Source organism: Capra hircus, chromosome 22 (assembly GCF_001704415.2).
Source record: "Capra hircus breed San Clemente chromosome 22, ASM170441v1, whole genome shotgun sequence".
Taxonomy (NCBI): domain Eukaryota; kingdom Metazoa; phylum Chordata; class Mammalia; order Artiodactyla; family Bovidae; genus Capra; species Capra hircus.
The window spans coordinates 7,371,012-7,391,669 of record NC_030829.1 but is presented as its reverse complement, the minus strand read 5'-3'; the positions used below and the strand labels follow the sequence as shown (position 1 = coordinate 7,391,669).

At 46.5% G+C, this 20,658-nt stretch overlaps 1 protein-coding gene across 1 annotated transcript in view; it reads right to left on the bottom strand.

Moving 5' to 3' along the window:
* The window catches only part of CRTAP (cartilage associated protein), a 40,513-nt gene continuing 22,310 nt past the window's right edge, over nt 2,456-20,658 (bottom strand). The window contains exons 5-7 of the mRNA XM_013973428.2: nt 14,887-15,032; nt 13,908-13,991; nt 2,456-7,055 (exon numbers count right to left, since the gene is read on the bottom strand). Coding sequence (XP_013828882.2) covers nt 7,002-7,055; nt 13,908-13,991; nt 14,887-15,032 — 284 coding nt within the window. The 3' untranslated portion in view covers nt 2,456-7,001. The remainder of the gene's footprint in view (nt 7,056-13,907; nt 13,992-14,886; nt 15,033-20,658) is intronic.

Genomic DNA, 20,658 nt, shown 5'->3' with positions numbered 1-20,658 from the left:
CATTTACTGATTTAGTGTCATCTAAATTAATGTAAAAACACATGTAGAAAGGGAATGATTAAAACAGTGTAAACTTTAATTGTATATCATTATGCATGTTTTGAGGTTGCTAAATGTTCAATGTTCACGAAAATCTGGGGGTGGGGGATGGGCAAGGATCCCTTAACACAAGGCTTCTGAGATATTTTAAATAAATAACTATTTCCCCAAATAGTTACCTAGTGTATTTTATATCTGGGTTACATCACAGTTGTTGCTCTTCAGTCGCTAAGTCGAGTCCGACTCTTTGCGACCCCATGAACTGCACTATGCTAGACTCTGCGACCCCATGAACTGCACTATGCTAGACTTCCCGGTCCTTCACTATCTCCCAGAGTTTGCTCAAATTCATGTCCATTGAGTCATTGATGGTATGTAAGCATCTCATCGTCTGTCTCCCTCTCCTCCTGCCCTCAATCTTTCCCAGCATCAGAGTCTTTTCCAGTGAGTCAGCTCTTTGCATCAGGTGGCCAAAGGACTGGAGCTTCAGCTTTAGCATCAGTCCTTCCAATAAATATTCGGGACTGATTTCCTTTATTATTGACTGGTTTGATCTCCTTGCAGTCCAAGGGACTCTCAAGAGTCTTCTCTAACACCACAGTTCAAGAGCATCAGTTCTTCGGCTGTCACAATCAGTTTTTTAAAAAAAAGGATTCTCTAGTAATCTTGAAAGTAGTCTTAATACTTGCTGGGTCTAAGACCAGCTTTTCTAAGCCTAATTCTCAGCCACATGACTTCCTGCAGCAGGATTTTAGGGTGTCTGCTGAGCTCCTACCCCTCTTCCATCTTCCTAACACCAACCAGAGACCATGCTTCTCAGTACAACAAAAAGCCCAGGATCTTGCTACTCAAAGTGTGGTTCCCAGGCCACTTAGGAGCTTGTTAGAAATGCAGAACCCGGGCCTTCCCTGGTGGCCCAGTGGTTAAGAATCTGCGTGCCAGTGTTTGATCCCTGGTTTGGGAAGAGCCCACATGCCATGAGGCAATTAAGCCTGTGCTCTAGAGCATACCCATACCCTTCTCATCCAGAGAATTATCCTCAGCCTAATGGACGTTCCCTCACCCAGGAGTCAGGCCCCACCCCCCCACTCCCACTGGCTGGGCAGCCTGCGTGCAGCCAGCGACTAATGGACATGGTCACATGGAAGGTTGGCCTCCTTGCCTCCAGGTGGGAGAACTCCCGTGAGATCAGGCGGAGGCTGGTCTCCAGTGACCACACCCCTGCCAGCTCCTTCCTGCTCCCCTTCTCCTGAGAGCACTCCATCACTCACACAAGGCTTTGCTTCACGAGATCTAGACCTGGACTTACCTGGTGGTCCAGTGGATAAGAATCTGCCTGCCAATAGCGGGAGACACACAGGTTCAATTCCTGGTCCAGGAAGATCCCACATGCCCCGGAACAACTTAAGCTCATGCACCACCACCACTGAAGCCCGCACGCTCTGGAGTCCATGCTCAGGAATGACAAGCCCACACATGGCAATGAAGACTGGCCTCGACTTGCTGCAACTAGAGAAAGCCCATGTGCAGCGACGAAGACCCAGCACAACCAAAAATTTTAAGATATTTGCTAATAATAACTTTTTAAAAAGTGATCTGGAATTAAGACGTCCACTGATGGGCAAACTCTTACTTCCTACTCCCCCCATTCCTGCTCGACCCAAACTTTTCCACTGTATCCTCCGGAATTCTTGGGCTGACATCAACAGAATCCCCGTCCTCCCCCTCCTCTTCCAGTGGCTGATGTGTGAGTTTTCTGTGCAGAAAGTCCGCTTTTGCCCTAACTGGCTCCTTACTCTTCCCACCTGCCTCCTTCTACTCTTCTCTTTCTCCTCGCTTGTCCTTGGGTGACAGGCACGGAGCACGGTAGCTGTCAGCTGTCATGCTTGGATTGGTTCTTGTTGGAAACAGTAAATACTTTGTTACTTCTCAGACCATGGCAGGAAGGGGCCAGCTCATTGGATCCAAAGCAAGCCCTAGATTCCCAGTGTTACCCCTTCGTGGGATCCCAGGTATCTGACAGAGAGCCTTACTTGGGGGGGGAGGAATGAGCCTGCATCTCCTGAAGGATCCGGGCGGGTAAGGTTCACCCCCTCTCCGTCAGTCAACAGTCTTTGGGGTGAGGACTCTGCTTCCGTAGATGCACGTCAGAAACCTCACAGACCTGAGAAAACAGCTCATGAGACACATCCTAGGAATTCCCAGGTGGCCCAGTGGTTAGGACTCTGCATTTTCGCTGCCTAGGGCAGAGTTTCAATCCCTGGTAGGGGAACTAAGACCCTAAGATCCCACAAGCAGCTCAGTGTGGCAAAAATAAACACAAACAAAAACAAAACACCACTCAACACGTATCCTAGAAGAACTGGGTGTGGTTAGGACAGTCCCACCACTGGACAGAGAAAGAAATAGCCAAGAATAAGCAAAGTAAAACATTTAATGTGATTTCTTTTAAAAAGTTGTGTTTCCAACCATTTTCCAAGTTCTAATTTTCCAAAGAGTGAGACCATACCCACTGCCCTGATCCCAGGAGGGAGGTGGAAAAGACACTGGTGACAACGTTTCAGTGTGGCCTGCGGACAACCACTCTACAGCAGGCCATCTTGGATCTGTGGGTACAACTGAGAAACTGCATCAGCGTGGGGGCCTGGGTGGGAGGGGAGTTTTGGGGAGAATGGATACATGTGCATGTGTGGCTGGGCCCCTTCACTGTTCACCTGAAACTGTCACAACATTGTTTGTTAATCGGCTGTACCCGTGTACAAAATTTAAAAAAAAATTTTTTTTAATCGATGAAAAATAAACAGACAAAAAAAAAAAAAAAAGAAAGAAATTGCTTCATTTCCTCCCACTCTTTTTCTTGCAAAAGGAGGCACCATCATCTTACTCTGTCAGCTCCAAGAAGATAGCCAGCCAACTCACTCACTCAACAAGACACCCAAGCCAGATCTGGGAGTTAGAGTGGGGGGATTCTTGAGTCTGAGGCCTGCCTCGGGGAAGATGCTGCAACAGTGCAGGCCACGGCCGCTCCTGACTCGGGTTTCTGGGTAGGAGAGAGTCAGTGAGGACGAAGCTGGGCTGTCCTGGTGGCATCCCCCTCAAGGAGAGGCCCCGGGGACGGGGCAGCAGGCACAAGAAGTCCTTGCACAAAACCTTTGGCCAAGGCTTGCTTAAGGTCCCTTCCCTTCCCACCCCCCTCCCTCTCCTTGCATACAGTTTAAACTCTCCACACTAGGTCATTCAAGCCTGGAGTCCCCAGAAAAAAAGAAGTCGCTGTTTGGGGGATGGCAGATGGTCAAGAGTTGGGACAGCTGCGATGAAGGATTAGTTGTGGGTTTTTCTCGGAGCCTCGCTACAAACTGTGTTGCCGTTCCATGTGCAAACACTATTAAATGAGAATGTTTTCTCTGGCTCCAGTCCACCTTCTCCCCACAGTTTAAGTATTGAATTTTTTTCTTTTTTAAACCGAAGTAGCTTAGGTTTACAGCTCACATTTAAAACTTAAAAACGTTATTTCCATCCATGTTGGCAGAAACGGGCCACTGTTGATTCCACCGGCAGTCATAATAAACCCTTTCCCACTGACAATCGAACAAATCATTTTCTGTTTGCTGCTGAGTTTGGTTCAATAAAATTTCTGTACTCTTAAAATTCCCTTAGTAAGGACTCCTAAAAGCAACATTTCCTAAGGTGGCCTCTGTGGGTGACGGCCTCAGTGGTTCTGGACCCCAGAGGTGAGCCTGACAGGTCGGTGGCAGTAATTAGAAAGCCTCAAACTCAGAAAGACATCACTGCGCTGAATACGCTGGTATATGCGACATTTCCATTAGTTGCTTTTAATTCTTTGTGTATACCCAGACCTCCCCCTAGCCCCATCCTTCCCCCCACCAAAAATCTGAACATTAACATGGGTGCAGGGGGTGCCTTTAGACCCTCCCCGGGGGGGTCCTTGCCTGGGCTGCCTGAAAGGCCTCGGGGCTGCACAGACTCCATTGCCCCATGGTGGGCAGCCTCCGTGGGCAGAGACCTAACTGGTACCCACTGGGCTGAGTGCAGGTGGGTCAGAGGACAAGCCAGACATCTTAGCCTTGGTCTGGAAACTCCCACACAGCTTACAAATGTGCTTCTTTTTTTCCCTCCAAATGGCTGGCCAGACAAATGCTGAGCCCACGAGGTCTCAATCCAGGATTCTTCTAGGCTCTTCCAAGAAAACCCACTCAGGGAGGTACTGGGCTGAGGTTGCTGAGTGCAGCTGGGCTTTCATGTTACATTTGGAAGAATTGGCCCACCTTCTTCTTTTTTTCAAAAAATTGGTTTGGTTTCTTTTAAAATAAAAACTTAGTAACTTGGTTCCACAGCCTTCAATCAAAGCAAAGGGCTGACAGTATTGATCCCACTGTCCCCAGGGGAAAGTCCCTAGGATGGGGGTGGGAGGGGCTTTCAGCCCCCAGTAGAAAGAAGCCAACCTCAGATACCGCCTGCAATGCGGGAGACCTGGGTTCAATCCCTGGGTCAGGAAGATCCCCTGGAGAAGGGAATGGCTACCCACTCCAGTACTCCGGCCTGCAGAATTCCATGGACAAGAGGAGGCTGGCAGGCTATAATCCATGGGGTCGCAAAAGAGCTGGACATGACAGTGATTTTCAGATAGTGAACCCAAACCTCTCCCCACACCAGGCAACCCTGTGGAGACACCCTTGCCCCCAAAGTCCCTGGGGAGGCCCTGGGGGAACAGAGAAGTGGAGAGAGTCAAGCCTCCTTGCCTGTCCTCACGCAGCTGCAGAGAGCTGAAGCCTGGAGCTTCGAGGCCAGTCAAGCGTCTGGGGCCCAGAGCCTCCCCTGATGGGATCCTGGGGAAGGGTGTCCATGCCCAAGGCCCCCCACTCTGCTTTATATCCCCTCCCTGGGACCCCTCCCCACTGGATCCCTGACTCAGGCTCTGCCAACCACCTGACCTGGGAAAAATCTCAAATCATATTTGCAGCCTGAACCCGGCATCCCAGCCTCAGATGGCTGCAGGCACCGAATGCCTGACTCACCAACCACCCGCCTCCCCATCTCAGTCAATGGCAACTCAGTCCTTCCCATGCGTCAGGCCCCAAACCTTCAGGTCGCCACCAGCCCCTCTCTTTTCTCTAATGCTCTACAGTCAACCTGTCAGCAACTGTGACTGGCCCTGCTTTCAAATCCATGACGGGACCACGTCTCACCATCGCCCCCTGCTATGCCCGGCATCGCGCCTTCATCCCCCTGCCTGGATCTCTGTAGCCATGCCCCGATTGACATTCCCGATTCTCCCCCTGAGCGCTTCCAGGCTTCTCACGGTACCGCAGCAGGCAAGCTCCCTGTAAAATGCCAGGGAGCCCAGGCTCTGCTCTGCTGCACGGCTCCCACCCCACTCAGGGCAGAAGCTCAGGGCCTTACTTACACTGTCTGTCAAGGCTGAGCCATGCCCCCTGCCAGCCACACACTTACACCACCTTCCACTCTGCCCATGCCCACGCCTCCCCTGGGCTGTGGGCTGTCCCAACGGCACAAGCACGTCCCCGCCGCTGGGCGCCGTATATGCAGCCCGCTCTGCCGGGAAGGCTCTGTCCTGAGACCCACCTCCCCAGGTCTCTGCTCTGCTGTCATGCTCTCAGTGACGGCTTCCCCGACCACCCTATTTAAAACCCCAGCAGGGCATGAAAAGCCTGGGTCAACCCAGAGGGATAGGGTGGGGAGGGTGGCGGGAGGGGGGGTCAGGATGGAAGGACACGTGCACCCATGGGTGATTCACGTCGATGGATGGCAAACACCACCACAATATTGTAAGGAAACGATCCTCCAATTAAAATAAATAAATTCAAAACAAAACAAAACACTGCAGCCTTGGGACTTCCCTGGGGGTTCACTGGTTAAGACACCACACTTCTAATGCCAGGGGTGTGATCCCTGGTGGGGGGACTAAGATTCCACATACGGCACCACCAAAAAATTAATGAAACAACGCTGCAGCCTCATCTCCAAGCTTCCTTACCCCTCACTGCTTTTTCTCCATAGCAACGATCACCCTCCGAGGCCTTGTATATATTTGTTCTCGTTTACCTGTGGTCTGTCTTTCCCTGTAGAATGTAGGCTCTGTGAGGACAGGGTTTTTTTTCTTTCTTTCTGTTTTGCTGTGCAGTGTCTCCAGCGCCCAGATCGAGGCCTAGCACGTAGTGGGTGCTCAATAAATATTTGTCGAAGACTGAGTGAAACTAGATTCCCTCTCCTTCCTTCCATTTCCAACTCTGAGACTAATGGCTGAGCACTGTCCTCAAAGGGGATCGACCGGCCGCTGGAAGCCTTCGGACACACGCAAGTATTAGGCAAAAGTCACATGTCTGTTCTCCACGCTGTTGCCCCAACTCCGTTCTCAATGGGCGCCAGCAATGATGCAGGTCAGATGGTGTGCAGACCATTATGAAGAGAAGCTTAGCCTTTGTCCTCAACATCTTTGCTGGATCAGGGGATGGGGAGAAAGGAAACCAAAATGGGGGAAAGCAGAAAGGCCAGAGTAGGTTTTTATAATTACCATATTTTAGAATTATTTTTCTTATTTAAAAAATAATACTGATTTTCTGGGGGGGGCGAATTCCATGGAAAACTGTCCTTCTAACCAAAATGGTGAGAAAGGCAGGTATAAAAATGGAGAAGGCAGGTGTGAAGACGGGGAGGCAGGTATGATCATGGGGAGGTGGGAATGACAATGGAGAGGTGGGTGTGAAGACAGAGCGGCAGGTGTGAAAGGTTGGGGAGGCAGCTGTGGCGACGGGGAATGCAGGCTCACCCCTTGTTAGCTGTAGCGAGAAACGGGGGCTTCCCTTTCACTTCACAGAGAGAAGAGAAGGTTCTGAGGTATCAACAGCCTGGACTATTAGGAAAAGGAAGACAAAGAATTGTGTTTTCTGAACATGGAAGGAACAGCTCTCTGGCTTCTGGGGCTAGCTGGTCTCCTCCAACTCCAGCAGGTCATCCACGTATTCCAGGACCTCTCCCTGCAAGAGCAACAGGACACCTCCGTTAGGCGGCTACCTGACCTTCACAGTGTCGGTGAGCAGAGACTGTTTCCAAGAGGCCGCTGCCACCCGCCCCCGGGGCTGGAGCAGCCTTTTCCCTGCTGCCCTCGGGCCCAGAGGATCTTACTTCTTCTGGGGGAGACATGGCTTCCACATCATGTGAACTTGGCGTCAAGTGCTCCAAGACCCCCACAGATGGCGTGTGAAGTGGGGGGCCCAGCACCTAGATCCTGCTTAGCACCCCCTTTTCTGTGCATCCCTCCCTCACCCTTACCCCCCCCCAACAGCAGTTACCCCACAGGGAGACCTGTCTGTGCCCCTTCTGCCTTGATCACCAGACCATGAGCTTTTCAAGGGACCAGCACCTGGGCTCAGGTTCTTTCCCAGAGCCTGGCACACACAGGTCTCCGTAAGCCTGCTAGAGGAAGGATGGCTGACTGCGTGGACACGTGTTATCCTGCTGCAGCTGAAGCCACCACGCACTTTCTTATCTTCTTTGCATTGGCTTCTCTCCCACAACGCCCTTGGCCAACCCGCAACCAAGCCCTTTACTGCAGAGAAAGAGTGACTCACCAACAAGGCCCAGCTCCCATGCCCTGGGGTCAGCCCAGGCTGACCTGCATAGCTCCTCCTTTGCCCCTCAGCTCCTTTCCCAAGAGCGCTCCCTCAGTCAGCCACTCCAGCAAATTCTAATCTATTTCTTTGTCAACTACAAATGGGCACTCGCTGTGGGCACTTGCCATCTACCACCACAAGGATTAAGTCAGGTTCTGCTACAGCTACTGACCTTCAACACTCCCTGAAAGGCGTTCAGGGCGGAGAGCAGAAATGAAGCACTCTGTGCTCTGGGAAAGACCGGCAGACCAGGGCTTCAGACACAAGATTTTATGAGCAAAATTCTTATATCTCTTCGTTTCTAGAAAAGCACTAAAATCCTTCATGGTGACTAAAGACCAGCAGAAAGCTTCTGTGAAAAATACGTGCTAGATTGCATGTACTCCCAGCTCACCCAATAACATTTATACTGACCGTCCCTCTTGCTTCATTAGCGCAGTTTCTCAGCCATCTGAAATGCTGTCGCCCAGGTTATAGTCCTCATTTTGCCCCCAACAAAACTTAACTCTCAACTCTAATGCTGTGCAGTTTTAAAAAGTTAATACCTTTTAGACTTTCCCAGAGCAAACAATTACCCGAACCTGAAACCTGAAACATCTTGTTGCAGTTTATAAACTTTCTGAAATGGTAACAGGGCCTCTGCCAAATTTTTAACCAGTGTGCAAACTTCCAGATGTTCTTACACACATTTCAAGCCCAGAAAGCTATGAAGAACAATACCACAGATATCAGTAGACTGTATTGATGCTTTGTTTCAAGGTAGCATTTGGTCCTTTGAAACTTTTAAGGCTTAACTAAGAATTTTATTGTGTTAGTTACAGTTTATTTCAAATAAATGATGACTTGCCATCATTTGATCTATAATTTAAAAAAACAGGTCATTCTTTAGAAATTATTTCACAATTCTAAAGCCTTGACTAATAACCTAATTACTCTGGGATCTTCAGTGGAGCCCTGTTATCTTGAGAGCACCAAGTTCAAGAATCCTAGGAACTGTAAAGCCTGGAAGAAACCCGGTCAGTTCACCAGATGGTTACTAGGCAGCTGTGTGACTTTCAGTAAGTCACGCTATCTTTCTGAGTTTGTTTCCTCATCTGTGACATGCAAGAGATTTACTGTCTCATAAAGGGGCTCTTCTTGTTCTAATACTTGTGATTTTTCTAGGTCTGCTCACAGATAAACATGATCTTGCTCACAGAAACCCCTGAGGAATACACACACAACAAAAAAAGATTAGAACTGATAAACAAGTTCAATAAATTTGCAAGATTACACTATCAATATACAAAAACCAACAGTATGTCTATATACCACCAAGACACAACTAGAAACTTAAAAAAAAAAAAAAGGAAAACAGTTCCATTTACAACAGGGCTTCCCTGGTAGCTCAGCTGGTAAAGAATCTGCCTGCAATTCAGGAGACCTGGATTTGACTCCTGGGTTGGGAAGATCTGCTGGAGAAGGAATAGGCTACCCAATCCAGCATTCTTGGGTTTCCCTGGTGGCTCAGCTGGTGAAGAATCTGCCTGCAATTCAGGAGACCTGGATTCGATCCCTGGGTTGGGAAGATCCCCTGGAGAAAGGAATGGCTACCCACTCCAGTATTCTGGCCTGGAGAATTCCATGGACTGTATAGTCCATGGGGTCACAAAGAGTCAGCCATGACCGAGCAACTTTCACTTCACTTCCATTTGAAACAGCATCCAGAACAACAAAATTTGAGAAAACTTTATTGAAGGAAGTTATTTTCCAGGCAAGACTACTGGAGTGGATTGCCATTTCCCTCCCAACTCAGGGATCAAACCCAGCTCTCCTGCACTGTAGGCAGATTCTTTACCACCTGAGCTACCAGGGAAGCTCCTCAAAGGAAGTTAAAGAAGACCTAAATAAAGAGAAAGCTATCCCATGTTCATAGATCAGAATATTTGATATTGTTACAATGTCAACTGTACCCAAAACAATTTTCAGATTCAGCACAATTCCTATCAAAATCCAAGCTGCTTTTGGAGAACTGATCCCATATCTCATATGGAAATGGAAGGGACCCAGAACAGCCAACACAATCTGAAAAAAGAAAATGAAGTTGGAAGACTCACGTTATCCAATGTCAAAATGTAATACAAAGCTATAGCATTTAAATCAGTGCAGTACCGAACTTCCCTGCTGGGCCAGTGGTTAAGAATCTGCCCGCTAATGCAGCAGACAAGGGTTTGATTCCTGGTCCAGGAAGACCCCACATGCTGCAGAGCAACTAAGCCTGTGCACCACAACTTCTGAAGCCCACAAGCCTAGAGTCCGTGCTCCGCAACAAGAGAAGCCTGTTCACCGCAACTAGGGTAGCCCCTGCTTGCTGCAACTCGAGAAAGCCCACACACAGCAACAAACTCAGTGCAGCCAAAATTAAATAGATAAAATCTAGAATACATACATAAATTAATGGGCTACATTGGAAAAAAAAAAACCAGTGAAAACAAAAAGTGCAGTACCAGCATAAGGACAGAAGTCTAGATCAACGGAATAGAATGGAGAGTCCAGAAATGAATCTTCACATTTAACGCCAATTGATTTTCTTATGAAGGTACCCAGACAGCTGAACAGGGAGAGTCTTTTCAATAAACGGTGCTGGAACAACAGCATTTCCACATGCAAAAAAAATGAAATTGGACCACTGCCTCATATCATATGGAAAATTAACAAAAAGTGGATTATAGATAAAAATGAAAGTTAAAACTATAAAAACTTTAGGAAAAAAACACAGTATATTCTGGTGATCTTGGATGAGTTTCTTAGATATGACACCAAAACACAAGTAACAAGAAAAAAATTGGTAAGTTGGGTTTCATAAACATCTAAAACATTTGAGCTTCAAGAGTAAAGTGAAGAGATAACCAACAGATTGAGAGAAAATGTTTGCAATTAATGTATCTGACAGGGAACTTTATAACCAGAATATATAAAGAACCCTCACAACTTAAAATGAAAAGACAAATAACCCAATTTGAAAATGGGCAAAGGAAAACAAAAACACTCCTCTCTCAAAAAAAAAGTGGGCAAAGGGTTTGAATAGAATCAACACTTCTCCAAAGAAATATACAAATGGTTAGTAAGCATGCGAAAAGATGCTCAACATCATTAGTCAATAGGGAAATGCAAATGACAACCGCAATGAGGTACCACGCCACACCTACTTCACACCTATAATAAAAAAGACAGACACACACTCAAAGAAAGATGCTACAAATGTTGATGAAGATGAAGCAGATTAGAACTTTCCTACATTGCTGGTGGGAAATGCAAAATGGGTCAGCCACTTTGGAAAACAGTCTGGCAGTTCCTTAACAAGATAAACACAGAGTTATCCTGGGACCCAGCCATTCCACTTTTAAGTATAAGAGAATGGAAAATTCTTACCCAAACAAAAATCTGTACACAAATGTACACAGTATCATTATTCAAAGTACCAAAGAGTGGAAACAACCCAAATATCCATCAGTCAAACAATAAACACCACGTGGCACGTCCACACAGCAGAATAGTATTCAGCAATGAAAAGGAATTTTTTCATGTAACGTGATCCATGTTACAACATAGCTAAACTTGGAAAACATACTCAGTGAAAAGGAGCTAATCACAAACAGCAAAATCCATTTGATTCCACTCATAGTAAATGTCCAGAACAGGCAGATTCAGAGACAGAGAGAAGGTTAGTGGTTGCCAGAGGCTGGGGGCACAGGCTGTGTGGACAGAGGGGAAAGAATGTAAGGTGATGACTAATAGGTTTCGGCTTTCGTTTGGGTGAGGAAAATGTTCTCAAATCTGATAGCAGCATGAATGTACAACTTTATGAATACACTAAAAGCCACTGAATTGTACACTTTAGAAAGGAAAATTGTATGGTATGTGAGTAGTATGTCACATACCAGTTTTCTGTTCTAGAAAAATGTAACAAGGGAAACTGCTCATATCAATGCTAAATGGAAAAGCTCTGATAGATAATTACCATTAGGTTTATGGTGAATATATTAACATATTGGAAATAAATGGAAAAAACTGGAAGTATAAACACCAAAATCTCAATAGTAGTTTTGCCTTTAGATAATCAGGAACCCAATCCATCCCCATTTTCCCGAATATATTTTTCTCTACTTCTTAAACCACAGCGGCCAAGCTAGTTTGTGTCTGGCCTGTGTTCCTTCCTTTTCAGCATCCTTGTGATCTTACTCCAGGATCTGCCTCCAGAGAACCCAACCCAAGACACAAGGCATGTGCGTCACTTCCTACTCTGTAAAGCACTTCCACGTCCAAAGTGGTATTTTCTTCTTCCAACCCTGCCAGGTCAACGTTATCAGCTGCATTTTCCACAAAAGAACTGAGGCTCAGGGCAGCTGAATGCATGGCAGTGGTCCATCCAACTCATGTGAATTTGTCCACAAAAAACAAATTTCATGATGCCATTTTACTTACAGGTGCTTCACTGAAAACTGGGGCAGAGGAAAGAGCAGACGTGGAGGCTGGGGGCTCTGGGTCTGGCCGAGCAGCTTCCAGACTTTCCTGTTCCCTGGGGTTCCTCTTCTATGAAGTGAAGGGTCAGCTGAGAACAAGCCCTCAGCTGTCTTCCAACTCTGAAGGATGGTGAGCCCTCAGCTGTCTCAGAAAGAATTCCATGGTCTGTGCCAAACACATCTCTCTACATGCTACCCCTGCACGCATGCTCGGTCAGTCGTGTTCGACTTTTTGCGAACTGTAGCTCTCCAGCTCCTCTGTCCATGGGATTCCCCAGGCAAGAATACTGGAATGGGTTGTCATGTCCTCCTCTAGAGAATCTTCCCAACCCAGGGATTGAACCTGCATCTCTCACATCTCCTGCCCTGGCAGGCAGGGTCTTTACCACGAGCGCCACCTGGGAAGCCCAAACGCTAACCCTGATGATGGCTTTGCTGTGACTAGACTGCCCCAACACAGAATGACTGCCTCATAACCAGCAGAGTCTCCATCAGTAAAGGAATCGGCTGAGTAAGACTTGATCAGGAATTTCAAGAAAATCCCAGAGAAGGATAAAATGCTTCACTCGTAAAAACACACACACACACAACTGACAGAAAAATTGGGATGTGGGTTTCCCAGAGTCTACAGAGTGCTGAGTAATTGAATATTCTATTTTTATAAAGTTAAAAAATGAAGCTTGTTGCTCAGACACAAAAAGGAATGCAATTATGCCATTTGCAGAGACATGAATGGACGTAGAGATTTTCATACTAAGTGAAGTAAGTCAGAAAGAAAAAAACAAATATCATATATTAATTTATGTATGTGGAATCTAAAAAATGGTACACATGAACCTATTTGCAAAGCAGAAGTAGAAACACAGATATGGAGAACAAAGATACAGACACCAAGGGGGAAAGGGCCAGGTGGGAGGAATTGGGAGGTTGAGATTGACATATATATACTATTGAGACTACGTATAAAATAGATAACTAATGAGAACCAGCTGTATAGCACAGGGAACTCTATGCTTTCTGGTGACCTAAATGGGCAGGAAATCCAAAAAAGAGAGGATAAATGTATATATATGGCTGATTCACTTTGCTGTACAGCAGAAACTAACTCAACACTGTAAAGCAATACAATTAAAAAAAAAAAACGATCCCTGGGAGCTTCCCTGGTGGCTCAGTGGTAACGAATCCGCCTGCCAATGCAGGAGACATGGGTTTGATCCCTGATCCAGGAAGATCCCACATGTCATGGAACAACTAAGCCTGTGTGCCACAACTATGAAGCCTGTGCTCTAGAGCCCCAGAGCCTCCACTACTGAGCCCACTTGTCCTAGAACTCATGCTCCGATACAAGAGAGGCCACCACAGGGAGAAGCCTGCTCACCGCAACCAGAGAAAAGCCGACACAGCAACAAAGGTCCAGCACAGCCTCAAATAAATAAACAAACAAAACAAAAACGATGCCTGGACGGCTCCTATGATGGTGACTAGAGCATGGCTCTGAACTCTGCCAGGAAACGTGGTGCTTCAGCCTGGGTTTCCTAGAAGCCCTTCTTGTCCAGGTCAGTCCACTGACGCGTTAAAACACTCACAGAAACCGTGTTTCCCAAGGCCTCTTCTGGGTCTCAATTCAGGAATGACGGGGCCTCCCAGTGATTTTTAACAAAGATGTAAGGAATATTTTGTCTCAGTCAGTCCTGTGCTAAACATGAAAGCTCACCTCATCGTCATCCATGAGATTTTCCTTAGCAAAGTCATACAGCTCTTTCTGGAGCATGGTCACGTTAAAGAACTGGACTGCTTCCTGTTCAGACACAAACAGAGAACAGTGTTTACAACCAAGCACTTAACAGGAAAACTGGGGTGCAGAGGGAACAAGGGGTTGGGGTTTCTCTGGTGAGGGGATGATGAAAATATGCAAAATTAAATAGTGGCAACAGCCACACAGCGCTGTGAATACGCAAAAACCTCTGAATTGTGCACTCAGAATGCATGAGCTTTCAACTATATGAATTATATCTCAATTTGAAAAACAGTAGCCAATCCCAAGTGAATGAAAGAGAAATGTAAGAGAAATGAAAGAGAAGTGTGTGTGTCTGAACAGTGAGGTTGAAGGAAGATGTACGTACAGCAAACCAGGACAGCCAGCACAAATCTCAATGAAAATACAACTTAAGGGCACATGAGAAAAGATCCTCTGAAAGTGATAAATAATCCACAAGTTTCCCTGAACACGTGCAAAACTGTGTGTGTGCATCAAAAGAATGAGATGATGATCCATCCATAAACAACCCTGCCATAGTTATTAATTACGAAAAAAATATATATATATAATATATATATATGGTATGAGAGTAACAAGGGTATGCAGGACCCCATTTTTGTAAAAATAAAGAATTACATGCTGCATATACGCCAAACATACAGCTTTACCACAGCATGAGACAGAGAAAACATAAAATCAAGAGGCAGTGTCAATTCCTAACTGAAATGTTTCTGCAATGCTTGAAATTTCAGGAGAGTGTGCGGATTTAGAAAAGAGAACAAAGGGGTAAAGTGTTAAAAGACAAAAAAGCGACAGAAGCAAGATGAGATTCCCTTGTTTCTGAAATAGCCCTTCTCTTCAGGTGCCAAGCTGTCTCCCGGAAGTGGGCTGAAGACGAGAGCGGAAACGCGATGCCCGGTGGGCCGGCGCTCACCGGTCTGGGCTGGAAATGCTCGTCCGCCAGCGCCCACTTGTCCCTGTGGTACTGATAGTACACCAGGTTCTGCTGCATGACCTTGTCGCTCTGGTCAAAGAGCAGGTAGCTGACCGCGCAGGGTGCCGCATTCTTCAGGTCGTTCACTGTGAACGGAAGAGGAAAAAACAGGAACAGGAAGTCAGCCAGCCTCTCAGAACAGTTCTCCGGGGAAGAACAGCTTCCAGGAGAAAAAGATCACCAACAAGCCCCCTCTCCAAGCCCCTCCGACGGAACTCCTGCAATGACGAAAAAAACCCCAAAACTCAGGAATGAACGGGCCGTAGACAGGATCTCCAGGGAAAAGTAGAATCCATTTGTGAAAACAACAGAAGTTCCTCGGTAGACAGAGGCCAAGGCAGAAGTAACGAATCAATCCCCGTCGGGCCACCGTGACCTGGGCTGGTGTCACATCCCTGGGGCCTGAGCAGGCCTGCGTCTGGAGGCTCAACTCTCACGGGTCTGAAGGAGGATGTGCAAGCAAATGAGCCCCCCTTGGACCTGTACTGCCCGCTCCCCTCTTGATGGGACCACAATCTCCAAAGCCAGGCAGGCCCACAAAAAGCCACAGGAAGCCCAGGACACCCAAAGATCTGTGGATCCTCCCGGCTGGAAGAGCTTCATAAAGTCACCTGGTCTCCCCTCCTCGAGTCCTGGTGCTGGGTTCCCACCTCCACCCTCCTTCCTGAGAGTCGGCCCCACTTACGGAGGAGGTGCTCCCTCAGCAGAGAGGTTTTCCAGGTGCTGAGATTTCTCCATGGGGGGAAAGGGAAGAAGGAATGAAACACTGTACCCTGGGCATTTCTTCTGGCACATTCCCCTCTCCTTGACAACCCAGGAACAGGACTTCCCTAAGGCTCTGTCTGCCCAGGTAACCAGATCTGGGTATGAAGTCAGATCTGTCACCTTGTGGCCTTTTCCCATAACTACAACTTTAAAACCCCCACTTAAGGCCATTTCCTGTTCATCAACCCTGCAAGGACTGGAAATGACACCTACCTTCAAGAAATGTACTGCAGTAGGCTATGAAAAAATATTCAACACTGGGCCGACTTTCAAAACGCCAACTTCAAAAGGTAAATTTCATTCATACTGTTTTTTTTAGAAGTAATGGAAAAGCTGCTCCACATGACTCAGTTCAGTTCAGTCACTCAGTCATGTCTGAGTCTTTGCGACCCCATGGACTGCAGCGGGTCTGGCTTCCCTATCCATCATCAACTCCCAGAGACTGCTCAGACTCATGACTACTATTATATGTATGTGACATATATTCGATATGACTACTATTAGAGAAATGCAAATCAAAAATGCAAGGAGGAATCACCCCACACCCGTCAGCATGGCCATCTGCAAATGGTCTGTATACAGACAACAAATCAGAGGCAGAATGCAGCAAAGGGAATCCTCCAACCAGGTTGTTGTGAATGTAAATTGGGTATCAGCCACTCTGCAGAACAGTGTGGAAGTTCATTAAACAAACTAACAACAGAGCTAGCATATGATTGGGCCACCCCAGTCCTGGGCATGTAACTGGAGAAAACCAGAATTCTAAGAGACAAGCGCACCCCAGCACTTAGTGCAGCCCTGATTACAACAGGCAAGACAGGGAAGTCACCACAGTGTCCATCGACAGATGACCGGAAAAAGAAGAGATGCCACATGTTTACAACAGAATATTACTCAGCCACACAAAGGATGAAATGATGCCACTGGCAGCCACACTGACAGACCCAGACATGATCAGACCAAGTGAAGTAAGTCAGACTGGGAAAGACAAATGGTATACGAGATCACTTAGCTTTGGAATCTAGAAAATAATAATTCATTTACGCAACAGAAGGAGACTCCCAGAGTTGGAAAACAAACTTATGATCCACAAAGGGGAGATTAGGGCAGAAGAGATGAATTAGGAGGTTAAGATTAATGGATGCACTCTTTTATATATAATAAACAGATAATCGAGAGGGACCTACTATACACCACAGGGAACTCTGTGACACACGCTGTAAAACTACCGGGAAAGGATCTGAAAAACAATACATCCATGTGTGTGCATAACTGAACCAATTTGCTGTACAGCTCCAACAAACACTATAGTATAAATCAGTTCTATTTCAATTATATTTAAAGTTTTTAAAAATTACATAAAAAAAAGCAATGCCTACCATATTGCCCTCAGGGCATGGGGACCTGGGCAGGTGTCCTAGCACCCTGAGAGGCTTGGGTCTCAAGACTGGACTCTCACGGGGCTGAGGGAGCTGGGGACTACATGCCATCAAAGCAGAGCCCCTTGCACCTGTAAGGACTGGTCCCCTCTGGATGGGACCACAATCTCCAGATGCAGGCGGGCCCTTCAGAAGCTACATGAAGCCTGGAGCATCCAAAGACTGGTGGGCCCTCAGGCTGGAAGAGCTTCCAGAAGCCAGCAGGACGTGTCCTGGTGAGGGAACTCAGCACCAGCCTCGGACGACATCACCCTCAGCAGAGTGGTTTTGCAGGGGCTGGGATTTGTCTGTGGGGAGAAGGGGTAAAGGAACGAGACACAGGCCCCTGGGCCTTTGTCCTAGCACCTTCTGCTCCCTTGACAACCCAGGAATTGACTGGCTTTCCTGAGGTTTTGGCTGCCCAGGTGATCAGACCTGGGTGTGAGGAAGTGCTGCTGCCTTGTGGCTGTTTCTCATCACTACAACTTTAAAACCAAGGTTTATGGACACTTCGCCTTCAATTACCCTGCTGGGCTGCAAATGACACCTGCCCGCAAGAAATGCCCGAGGGTAGGCCACAGGAGAAAAATTCAAAACAAGGTCGCCTTTCAAGAAGCCTGCTTCAAAATGTAAATTTCACTCATACTGTTTGAAACAAAGTATGAAAAAGATGCTCTCAATGGCTATTACTAGACAAATGTCAATCAGAACTACAAGGAGGCATTAACTTGCACCAGTCAGAATGGTCATCAGGAAAATGTCTACAAATGTAAATGCGGAGACAGGGTGGAGCAAAGGAAGCCCTCCTACAATGTTCTTGTGAATTTAAATCTGCAGGACCTCTGGAGAACATCATGAGGTCTTTCAAAACTACTGAATAAAAATAGAGTGGGCATATGATTTGGCCACCCCACTCCTGTACAAGTGGAGAAAACGGAATTTCAAAAAACACGTGCATCCCAACATTCGGTGCAGCACTGCTTACAACACCCAGGAATGGAAGCCACAGCAGTGCCCATCGTTAGATGAACAGAAAATGATGTGGCCCAGATATACAATGGAGTAGTACTCAGCCATAAGGAAGGATGAAGTGATGCCGTTGGCAGCCACCTGGATGGACCTAGACACCTGGATGGACCTAACTCAGACTGAGAAAGACAAATATTGTATGAGATCACTTACAGTTGGAACCCAAAAACTGATACAAATAATTTATGTAGCACAAGCAGACTCACAGGTTCAGAACCAATGTATGATTCTATACGGGGAAACTGGAGTGGGAGGAATGAGGTAGGAGGTTAGGATTGACAGATACACTCTCATATACATAATATAGAAAATTAAAAAGGACCTCCTGTACAGCGCAGGGAATTGTGAAACACGCTAACAACCCAGAAGGGAAAAGGATCCAAAACACAATACATCTATGTGTGTGCATCACTGAACCAATTTGCTGGACACCTCAAACAACATTCTCCTTGACAACCCAAGAACTGACTTTCCTGACGTCTGGTTGCCCAGGTGACCAGACCTGCACATGAAGTGGTGCTGCCTCCTTGTGGTAATTTCTCTTTACTACAACTTTAAAACAGGCTTTTATGCGCACTGTTAAGTGGGCTTTAGGAAGCATCACTACGAACAAAGCTACTGGAGGTGATGGAATTCCAGTTAAGCTACTTCAAATCCTAAAAGATGATGCTGTGAAAGTGCTGCACTCAATACACCAGCAAATCTGGAAATCTCAGCAGTGGCCATAGGACTGGAAAAGGTCAGTTTTCATTCCAGTCCCAAAGAAAGAACGCCAAAGAGTGTTCAAACTACCACTCAATTGCACTCATTTTACACGCTAGCAAAGTAATAGTCAAAATTCTCCAAGCCAGGCTTCAACAGTATGTGAACTGAGAATTTCCAGATATTCAAGCTGGATTTAGAAAAGGCAGAGGAACCAGAGATCAAATTCCCAACATCCGATGGATCACAGAAAAAAACAAGAGAGTTCCAGAAAAACATCTACTTCTGCTTCATGGACTACGCCAAAGCCTTTGACTGTACGGATCACAACAAACTGGAAAATCCTTCAAGAGACGGGAATACCAAACCACCTCACCTGCCTCCTGAGAAATCTGTATGCAGGTTGAGAAGCAACAGTTAGAACCAGACATGGAACACAGACTGGTTCCAAACTGGGAAAAGAGTATGTCAAAGCTATATTGTCACCCTGCTTATTTAACTTCTATGCAGAGTACATCATACAAAACGCCGGTCTGGATGAAGCACAAGCTGGAATCAAAATTGCCAGGAGAAATATCAATAACCTCAGATATACAGATGACACCACCCTTATGGCAGAAAGCAAAGAGGAACTAAAGAGCCTCTTGATGAAAGTGAAAGAGGAGAGTGAAAAAGCTGGCTTAAATCTCAACATTCAAAAAACTAAGATCATGGCATCCAGTCCCATCACTTCATGGCAAACAGATAGGGAAACAATGGAAACAGTGAAAGACTTTATTTTGGGGGGCTCCAAAATCACTGCAAGTGGTAACTGCAGCCATGAAATTAAAAGATGCTTGCTCCTTGGAAGGAAAGCTACGACCAACCTAGACAGCGTATTAAAAAGCAGAGACATCACTTTGCTGACAAAGGTCCGTCTAGTCAAAGCTATGGTTTTTCCAGTAGTCATGGATGGATGTGAGAGTTGGACCATAAAGAAAGCTGAGTGCCGAAGAATTAATGCTTTTGAACTGTGGTATTGGAGAAGACTCTTGAGAGTCCCTTGGACTGCAAGAAGCTCAAACCAGTCAATCCTAAAGGAAATCCACTCTGAATATTCATTGGAAGGACTGATGCTGAAGCTGAAGCTCCAATCCTTTGGCCACCTGATGCAAAGAACTGACTCACTTGGAAAAGACCCTGATGCTGGGAAAGACTGAAGGCAGGAGGAGAAGGGGATGACAGAGGACAAGATGGTGCTGCAGTTCATGGAGTCATAAAGAATTGGACATGACTGAGCAACTGAACTGAACTTGCCTTCAAAAATCCTGCAGGGCTGGAAATAACACCTGCCTTCAAGAAATGCCCCAGGGAAGGTCAGGAAAAAAAAAATTCAAATAGGGCCAACTTTTAAGAAGCCAATTTAAGGATGTAAATTTCAATCACACTGTTTGAAAAGAAAAAAACAAAAAAACAGTGGTAAAAGTGCCCCACAAAGCTATTATTAGAAAAATGCAAATCAGAACTGCAAGAAAGTAACCGTTCAAACCAGTCAGAATGGCCATCAGCAAAACATCTATAAACCGTAAATGTGGAGACGGGGTGGAGCAAAGGGAACCCGCCTAAGCTCTGGAGAACAGTGTGGAGGTTCTTTTAAAACTGAAAATAAAGCAGGGAAAAGGATCCACGCCACTCCTGGGAGTATAATCTGAGAAAACTAAATTTCAGAAGACACACGTACCCCAGCGTTCAGTGCAGCACTGCTTACAACTCAGGCATGGAAGCCAGTGCAGCGTCCATCGACAGGCGAACAGAAAAC